The sequence below is a fragment of the Astatotilapia calliptera genome, chromosome 22 (genome assembly GCF_964374335.1).
Source record: "Astatotilapia calliptera chromosome 22, fAstCal68.1, whole genome shotgun sequence".
NCBI classification, from domain to species: Eukaryota; Metazoa; Chordata; class Actinopteri; order Cichliformes; family Cichlidae; genus Astatotilapia; species Astatotilapia calliptera.
This window is the reverse complement of record NC_137442.1, coordinates 7189535-7199462: the sequence shown is the minus strand read 5'-3', so window position 1 is coordinate 7199462 and position 9928 is coordinate 7189535. Positions and strand designations below refer to the sequence as shown.

The 9928-nt window shown below is 43.3% G+C and overlaps 1 protein-coding gene across 5 annotated transcripts in view; it reads right to left on the bottom strand.

The window, feature by feature from the left end:
• Positions 1-3199: 3199 nt before the first annotated feature.
• The window catches only part of cica (capicua transcriptional repressor a), a 48651-nt gene continuing 41922 nt past the window's right edge, over positions 3200-9928 (bottom strand). For 3 of the 5 annotated variants that reach the window (XM_080296150.1, XM_080296152.1, XM_080296151.1), the window contains exons 15-21: positions 8545-8788; positions 7067-7355; positions 6737-6903; positions 5723-5868; positions 4829-4980; positions 4335-4679; positions 3200-3663 (exon numbers count right to left, since the gene is read on the bottom strand). In XM_080296150.1, the coding sequence (XP_080152276.1) occupies positions 3401-3663; positions 4335-4679; positions 4829-4980; positions 5723-5868; positions 6737-6903; positions 7067-7355; positions 8545-8788 (1606 nt within the window). In that variant the 3' untranslated portion in view covers positions 3200-3400. The remainder of the gene's footprint in view (positions 3664-4334; positions 4680-4828; positions 4981-5722; positions 5869-6736; positions 6904-7066; positions 7356-8544; positions 8789-9928) is intronic. The other 2 variants (XM_026155874.2, XM_026155879.2) reach the window with 1 other exon arrangement.

Below are 9928 nucleotides of genomic sequence, written 5' to 3'. Positions count from 1 at the left end.
TGCCGTTTAAATCTTTAACAGCATATCCTTTAAATTAAATGTATTTTTTCCATTTTATTTCATGCCTTTGGTGTTATGTCTTGCTTGGGTAAACAAAAACAAAAAAAGAACTAATGAAGGCCAATGGATTTATTTAGGGTTCAGAAGTGGGCAGCCAGGTGTTATCTCCAGCTTCCCACAGAGCATCTGTTTTACTGTACTGAAAGCTCTTTGACCAGGTCTCCTTAACTTAACCCAGCTTCTCGCCCAATATGACCTGAATCTCAAAGGCTGCTCTAATCCAATAAGCACTTTCAACACTGATATGCTCGATAAAGGCCAGCTGGAGAAGCACACACTGTATGTTCCAGGGATTTTGGGATTTTGCTGCCATTATGATTTTTGCAGAGATTCATCTCCCACCGACACAGATTCACAAATAAGACACACGACATTATAAAAGACTCAAGAAATGCAGGGACATGAAATAAATGCAAGCACATAAGAGGTTGTGTTAGAACTTTAATATTTTCAATATTTAGTCTTTTTTTGTTGTTTAGAAATATTGCACATGGTCAACATGCCTGCTTATGAGATAACACTCACATCGCTCATCCTAAAATTTCCTTCTCCAAAGTAAGGACAGTTTATTTTTAAGCACAATCATACAGTGTACACGCATACGTGTGTGTATGCACATATGTCTGTGTGGGTGTGTGCACGCGTGCATGTGATTGCACATGCATGCAGACAGACACTTTACAGCCCTAACCCCGAAGTAATGTGAATTGATAGTCTTCTTCTTACCTGTGTGTATTTATATATATATATATAGATATATCTACATATCTATATATATAGATATATATATATATATTTCACATATATCCTGAATCAACTGGGTTTGATAACAGTCAAGATGGCAGACAAAATAGTCATGGTGACTATAAAAATACTGTCTCTAGAGTAGAATATAGAATGTAGATACAATGAAAAATATACTATTGATAATGTTGCTGTGTGGTGAAAGAACGAGAGGTTGGTCGTGATAACACGCTACCTGCATGTGCCAAAACATACACACAACACCCAAACACAGACCTAAATGCACATATATGGAAATACCGGTATATATATTTGTTTTTCACACATCCAACTGTATACAGAGAAATTATAGAGATACCCATAATAATAATAACTACCCCCACTCTTCACTCGAGAAGCAAAGAGCCAAAAAGTGCTATTTAAAAATTGTCTTTGACTTTTAGTAAGTTATACTTTCTATCGCTTCAACAAGAACAATAATTGCGTGATTCTTTTTTGTTTTCTTTTATACCATATTTATAGACAACAGCTCATCCCTCTCACTGTCTGACTGGGTTTAATATCTATGGCACAGAGCCTTGCCCCGAAAAAAAAAAAAAATAACCCACCCATTTAAAAAAAAAAAAGTCCTATTGCACCATTTGATGGGAAAGGATAAAGTGTCGAGAAGAGAGGGACAAGGGGAGGGCTCCGGAGACTGCCCTCCAGTGCTGGTCTAGGATCCGCTTTCCCTGAACTAACCCTAACCAGAACCATCCTGAGCTACATAGCGCTTGACCCGGGACCAGTGCTTAAGGGCACTTTCAGACAACACTTGAGGGTCGGAGGGAGGAGAGCAGTAAAGGGGGGAGAAGGAGAGAGAGAGGGCTGAGGAGGAAAGCAGGGAAGGAGGAAAAGGGTGATTGATAACATAAGGAACAAGTTATTATTTTTTAACTACTAAAACAATCTCTAAAAACAATACTTTCCTGATTTAACTTGTGGCGGCCCCCAGACGGAGAGGGCCGCACAAATTGTGCAAACACCTGATTTCAACGTTTTACAAAACGACAAACGCCCCTGCTCCCCCGCTTCTGTGTCTGGTGAGAAATCGTAGAGGGAGGGGAGGGAGGGGAGAGACGGGGCACACGCTGATTTTTGTCCCCTTATTTGTCCAGAGTTTTGTTGTTGTTGTTGTTATTATTTTTTTATGCTGGAGAAGAAACACAATAGAGCCACGAGAGAGAAAAACAGGCCACGTTAAAACTGGTTATTTCCACGATAATGAGAGAAAGCAACATCATATCCATGGGGGGAGGGAGGGGGAGATTCAGAGAAGTTTGGTTCTCGTCATGTTGTCCGTATTCACCGCTATCACGTCTTCCCATCGTTGGAATATGAATCTTGCATCCAGTTTTTCCTTCTCCCGCCCTTTTTCTCCGTGCTCTGTTGGGAGCTGGTCGGTGTCGAGTTTAACGTTGATTCTTCAAAGCCTCACAACCTAAAAGTCTCTTTACATAATCTCTTTATGGTGCCTGTTCGCACAGGTTTTGGGGGTCATGACCCCCGGCAGACATACAGACATATAGATCATCAGCTCCCGCCAGTAAGGACTCGAGTCTTTCATAATGGCAATAAACTGAAGGTGCAAAGATTGGTCACACTACATCACGACTCCTGCCTTCTTGTTTTTATTTGTTTGTTTTGTTTTTCTTTTCAGGAGCGAATAAAATTTCATGCTTTCAGTTTCTCTTCTCACTACAATCACTAAAAACTGTGCAGGCCGATGGCTTGGTCAGACCAAGGGGCGGGGTTGGTGGTGGTGTTTGACTGTGTTTGTGTACTCACGCTGTACGGACGCGTGTTTGTGTGTGTGTACTGTGTATGTGTGTGTGCTGTCTGTCTTGCAGCATCGAGGGGCTGTGAAATATCAGTGGAGGTCGTTGGGGTTGTGTTTTTATGTCCTGACCACTGTGCTGAGGAGTGGGAGGACGAGAAAGAGGTCAAGTCAATGGCATCTGAGGGCTGGCTGGCTGGCAACAGCAAACTGCATCTGCACAATAAGTGACAAAGTGCCTTTGTGTGTCGTGGTCCTTGGTAGCAACTCCTGGGGGCTGCCAACCAAGAGTAACAGTCTGATTGTTAAGCGTGTATGCGTGTTTCTGTGGGATCATGTGCATGCTGGAGATTACATATGCACCAGGGCTGGTGTGTGTGTCTGTACGCATGTGTGTGTTTGCCAGAGAGATAGAGTTTGTGTGTCAAACTACAAACTACTGTACAAATGTGCTGAGAGCAGACCCGGGCAAAAGGGTTAACTAAAGACATTCTGGATACTTGGAAAATAAACAGCGAAAACAATACAAGAAGCACTTGACTCATCGTGACTTGCATGTGATTTGACCATATTTGAGGCTTTTTGATTTTTTTTTTTAAAGGTCTGATTAGATGATCCAAGCGCGCCTTGAGTAGTTTGAATTATTTGTGACCACATTCCACATTTCTGCCCAGGTCTGATGGAGATTAGCGCCAGTAGATAGGACCTCACTGGTTAACGCACTCCTCTCTCTCCCTCTTTGTCTTTCCGCCATTCTTCTGCTCCGTCGCCCTCTCCAGCTTACGATCCTTCGCTTTTCGGCTCCTCGGGGCTCCGCCCTTTGTCTCCCTGCTGCTCCACCCCTGCATCCTCCCGGGTTGATTGATTAAAAGAGGAGCTGTGGGAAGAGGCTGGGCTGGCTTCGGCCAACGCTCCGGGCTCGAGGGCTCCTGGCGTGGCCGTCTGCATGATCTTTTGACGGACTTCGCGGATTTTCAGCTGCAGGCACACCTTGTTGGGAAACGTGTCTGAGTAGCGCGCCTGGAAGGCAGCTGTGGCCTGAGCTGGAGAGAGGAGAGTGAGAAGGAAATTATGTTTATGTCATTTGTGCACTTTGAAAGCCCCTCGATTCTCTTCGTCACAGACTGCTGCTTTTCTCACTCATCATTGTATCTTTTATAAAAAAGTGGGAAGGTCTACCTCCGCACCCTTGTTGTGACGTTTAAATAGCATACCAAAGTCCATTCACAGGACATTTTAACATTAGGTAGACCTCTGATAGACACATTAAAATGCTCTGCTGCCTGCGAATGGGACGAGCTAAGAAATAAGAAAATGTATGAAGCTACATTTTCTTATTTCATTACAGCGTTTTAAAGGATTATATTTATTTGGACTGTAATTTATCTGATTATTCTGAAGTCTGGTGTATTTCTTTGTATTAAGTGTCTGTACTGTGTTGTCTGTGTTTTTGTAAACATCTTTCTTGAAAAAATAGCAATGGAAACTCCCACTTAAATAAATAATTAAATAATAATTTGAAAAATGCAAATTCTTCTTTCCTTGCTTCAGTCTGACAGTGATTTTGCTTTTTAAGTTGTTGGTGGAAGCACACAGCTGTGACATATTTTCATCATTACTGCTTTTGTTATTAACAGGTTTGCACTACATAATGATTCTAGCTTTAGTTTGTTGCTTCTCCTGTGACGTCATGTCTTATCTATTGTTAGCTTACCTGAGGGGAAGAAGCCATGGTCATGAAACAGCTGCATGACGAGGGCCCGACGCTGATCCAGTGTTCTGCGCAGAGACGAGTACGAAACCCTGTCCAATTCTCCCGGGGGAACCTCGCCTTCTGGACCTGGTTTCACAGAAAGGTCCATCAGACCAGCGTCAGGCCATCTCGGCATCTCTCGATAGGTTGTAGGTGCCGTACACGTCATACCTGCTCTGTCGAAGGTAAATATGTCTCCCTCACACTTGGCGGCGCTCTTGGGGGTGTTGGGCTCTGAGCTGCAGCTGGACAGGCGACGAGTCTTTCTCCTCGGGGAGCTCGGGTCTTCCCCAGTCAGCTCAAGGTCTGGAGGGAGACGGACGCGTGAGGAATAATGAAAGGCAAGCAAAGGAAAAGAGGAAGAACAGAGACTTTGAATGTGGAGATTTTGTTCCACAGGATATCAGTTGTTCAGATCTAAAGTTTGGAGTCATCTCTGAATTTCTGACTCGTACCCGTGGAGTTGCGTCTCTTCTTGCGGTAGCTGGTCAGGATTGCTCTCGGTGAGGTGGCCAGACTCTGCAGAGTGGGCGAGGGAAGGACCTCCTCTGGGTTAAACTCTGGCAGCTCAGCAAAGCGTTCCTCAAAGTACGTCTCCGAGAGGAGCCTGCACACACAAACACAGTCCAGTTGTGCGGTGGTTCAAGTATCAAGGGACGACTTCTGAATGTATTCGCATTCCTTAAGGCTGAGTTCTGCCGTGACTCTCTCGCCTCTGCGGCTTCCATGCTACTTTCCTACCATCTAAATAAAGAACATCAAGAGTAAGCACTCTGCCCACTCACATTCAGTAAACAGAGTTTCCACCATAATCTTAGAAAGTTGGAGGTTTGGCCGTGCACTAAAAACAGACCTGGATGCCACTACGCTTTAAAACAAGTGCTCATTAATAAAGTCAACAAATGGAGTCCTGTCCAGGGTGCTGCTAGTTTCCCTTCAAGCTGCCAAAATTACATAAGATTCATTCCTGTTGTATGCGCTCTCTCAGCTTGAAAATATGTAAACTGTTAAAATGAAAGGAAGTCTTTTTATTTTTTTTATTTTTACCAAGACCAGAAAGCCAGAAAGAGCTGGCAGACTTGGCTTATTTTTCTCTGATTTGGCAACGATTCTATGAAACTTCAGTCTGACCACGGCGAGACCAGATCTGGACTTTAATAAAAGCTTTTCTTGCAGCCAGAGATGGAATCTGGCTTCATTAAAATGCATACTTACCTGTTTCACATCAGTTTATACAGTCCGAATCTGAGGTTGCTTAAACCAACAAACCCACACAGTTGTAGAAAATATAAGAAGCAACGTTAGAATCTCAGGAGTCCTCTGACATAAAGGTTTATCAGCCCACTTACTTGTCATGAGAGTCAGGCGTCTTTTTGAGTGGCGGGGGCCGAAACTTGGTCTTCTTTGAGGAAGAGGGAGGATCTCTTTCTACAGGTGGAGGAGGAGGGGGGTCCAAACCTGAGGGTAGTGGTGGAGGTGGGGAACGAGGTCCAGCCTGGGAACAGAGTGAGAGGTTTTCATCTGTTAAAGGTTGCACTGTTTGTGTGGTTGTTTCTGAGGACATGAGGAGCTTTTTAAACTCTCCTGTGAACGCAGAATGATTTTGGCCAATAATTGTAATAATTGTAATAACTTAAGGTTTAAAGTTCAAAGAACTTTAAACGTAACTCGAATAAAAAAATAAAAAGGTTTGATGTGTGGATGCCTTGTGTGGGCAAGCAGAGGTCTCTGTTGGCTCACACCTCCACTGCAGGATGTCTGTGGTGGAGGACGGGGGGCAGGATGACAGAGGAGAGCTGCTGGAATTAGACTGCATGACGGACACTTGATGCAATTCAGAGACAAAAGCAGCTGCAACAGTTTTGATTCTCTCTCAGGCTCAAATGTCGAAACATTTTACTTCCTCTAAGTGAATGACTTACAGACACTCCCAATGCACACTGAAGGGCGAGCCAAAATCTCAAGGCGCATCTGTCTATATGTTGTTTGAAATATCACCAGTCCTCCTTTTAATTTTATAGTGGTAGATGAAGGCAGCATCTGGAGCTGGCATGACCTTTCAGGACGGGAAACTCGGTTCGTGGGAGAAAAGTGAAATGTAAAAAATGATCACTTTATCTCGACTACCATGATTTGATCTGTGGTTGTTCAAAAATCTCTTAATTGTATTTCAAAATTGTGATTTGTTGTGAAAACCTCCAAAATCACTTCACACAAGTTCTGAAAAAGAATCTGTATCGTTCACAGATATTTTTTGATTTGATTCTGATTCACTCGGAGAAACATATGGTAAACAGATAAAAACTTCAGATATAAAAAGTATTATTATAGTATGAGTGAAGGCCCCATGCGGCTTTGTTCACCTCTTTGCTGCTGTTGCCCGTGCTGAGCTCCTCTCTCTCCGTCTCTCTGCCTCGCTTCTTTTCACAGCTCTCTCGCTCGTCGTCCATCTCACTTTGTCTCTCTCTCTCATATCCATCCCTCAAATTTTCTTCTTTGATGCGCAAAGTGGTGTCCTCCTCTTTTTTCACTAAAACACAAAATAGATCATTTTTACCAAATTACTTATCCAGTTAAAAAACTTGCACATTGCTGTAATTTTCCTTTAGAAGTGGACGTCTGATGAAGCCCACACTACACTATAAGATAAGTACAAATAAATCCACCAGTGTTCTAAATCAGTGGACCGTTACCTGCGATGATGCTGCTTGTACAGGTGCCCATCGAGGAGCTGGTGACACAGCTCGACAACCCCTGAGCGTCACTCTGAGCATCCAGCTGGCTCTCGTGCTTCACCTCCACCTCTGTTCCCATGCCAGGGTGAGGGGTCGCCACCGCTGAACCCTGCAGCCCTACAGCGAGCGGAGAGGGAGGGTTCGCCACGTCCTGAGCTGGAGCCGCCCCTGCAGGCGGCACAGGCGTCACTGAGACCACACCAGTGGGCAGAGCAACGGGTGGTGCAGGGTAGATGGCAGTTAGTACCTGAAGAAGGAAACAGGAAACCAGGCATGTCAGCGGGTGAAATAGACTGAAGTGAACAACAACAGTGTTTGAAAAGACACTCCACCCGATGCTGCCAAAAACAGGTCTGACCCCTCCCTGCACCGGGTCCTTGCTGGCGTCCCGTGAACTCCTGGACAATGGCAACGATACTTTTGGGATCTGTATGTCCAGCTTGTTTTGATGCTTGATCGGGAAGATTTTGTGGACTGTGCCAGAACACGAGGTTTCCCAGAAGACCATCACATTGTAACCAGATGATCTAATTCACTTCACCTGTCAGTGGGCTTAGTGTTGAGGCTGATTACTGTGTGTTTGTTTTGTTTTGTGCTCGGATGACGTTTAACTATTTCATATTCCACTGGCGAGTGAGGAAAACTAGTCTGTAGTGTGTGTTTTAAAAAGAAAAACCAAAAGATAGCAGTGACTTTGACGGCAACACAAAGTGGTATAAGTAAGCTACAGCCTCGAGTTACAGAAGTACTTTTTTTTTATTAGCATTTTAATAAAATAAATTAGTAATTACTTAAGTTGGGTTAATATAGTTATTTTTACTTTATTTCTGTGTTGCTTGACAGATGGCAGCAGGTTGGACGGTTTCTTTTTTTGGTTCACTGATCCCAGTGATGTTGTGATGTTTTGGGTGGGTTTATTCACCCGCTGAGCCTTTTGATCTTTGGAAATCCACATCTCATACTGGTTTGTGATGTTTCCAGTTAGAATAAGGCCTCTCTTTCTCTAAAATTAACAGCCACGTCCAAATATGGGATTAATGATTGTGGTGACTTAGACTTTGCCGAGAGAGATGGTGGGAATTCATCCAAAACAGGGGCTACAAAGCCTACAGTGTGCATCTTGTTCTCTGTGCACCACACTGAGTAATTATTGATTTTCCTCTCTAATATGAATTCTAATGCATTCAATGATGGCGACATGTTTGAGAATGCAGTCATGGATGTAGAGTACAAACAGGAGGGCGTTACCACCCTGAACTCCTTCAGCAGGTGAGACAGTCACTTTGAACTGTCTGGGGTCTGTTTTAGAAGAAGTCTGGTACTTAAACATGTACATGAAGACTGATTTTGTAATTGTTTTCACATCTTTATCATTACTTTCTCTCTCACACCTCTACACTGTAGTGATATTTGATACTGTGCAAATCTCTTTTTACCTGACGACCGGTGGTGCCCGCTGTCTGTCCCGGAGAGCTCTGTGATTGACAGCTTAGAGGCTGAGCTGGGGCGAGTAGCGGAGGCTGACCAACGACTGGCTGAACCAGGGTTTGTGGAGCTGGGGCGATGGCGGTGAAGCCCAGGGTTGCCAGAGAAGACTGGAGATATGCAGGACCAGGGGGTTGTGGACCCTGCTGGTGCGTTGCCGTGGTGACACCTGGACCTGACTGAACATACGTGATCCTGGACGAGAAAAAAGCCATATCAGTAGTGACCAGAAAAAATATATAAAATAATAATAAAATGATTAGTGTACGTAAAAGACGGTCGTAGCCACCGGCATCATGGTCCTAATTTGTCGGTTTTGTGTTTTCTAGTTCCTTCTGCGTTATCTGACTTTGACTTCATGTTTGCCAGTGAGTAATTGGCCTATTTTACTCTGAAAGTTAGGTTAGTCGTGTGTTTTAATGCAATCTAGTCATGTGTTTTAATGCAATCTAACTTCCTGCCTTTGTTACTTTTCCCTCCTTTCCTGATTGTCTGACTTGCCTTTCTTAACTGCTTTCACCTTTGCTTTGCTACCCAGTCAGCCCTCTGTGTATATTTAACGTGTCTGTTTTTTGTCAGACTGTGTTCATGCCCTCTTATCCTGCCTTTCCCATGCTGTTTTCTAGCCCTGTTATTGTTTTACAAGACAAGCGAGTGGAGAGCTAAGTAACTGAATAGACAGTTGCATCCATGAACTGTATGGTTGCAATGCACAGACACATATCTGCTAACAGACTAACAGCATACTAGAATTTAACTCACCAAAGCTAACTCACACAGTCTGTTAGTATAATTAATTGCACAGCAAACCATGTGATGTGTTGCATAAATGCACTAAAATTCTCCAGAAGGCTCTAAAATTGGATCAGTTAGCTGCTTGCTGTCTCATTAGTTGTATCGTTAGTTGTGTAGTTACATAACTTAAGACGCTAACAGTACTTAAAACGTAAGTCAAAATTCATCCCCTGTACAGTCTGTATGAAGAAAATATTTATTTGCAGCTGGATCAGATAACTATTGGGTTTGTTTTAATAAATATGGTTTAAATGTTGGGTGTAAATTTGTTTACTGTCTATAAAATACTCAGTCATGATTCCAGCTTTAAAGAAACTTTCAGAAACTTCTCCGTATGTAGCAGTTCTCTTTTGCAAAGTGTAAGGCTTTTTATAGTTGGTGTCATAGTTCACATGGCTGCAAGGGATAATGGAGAATTAAATCGTGCTCAAAGTGTTGACTTTCTTTATCTGCATTTGCAGCACATTAAGCGATGGCATGACCCAGCTAAAATCAATATCTGACAGCATCTTTTAAAGTTGTTGAACTCCAGTGTCTCTG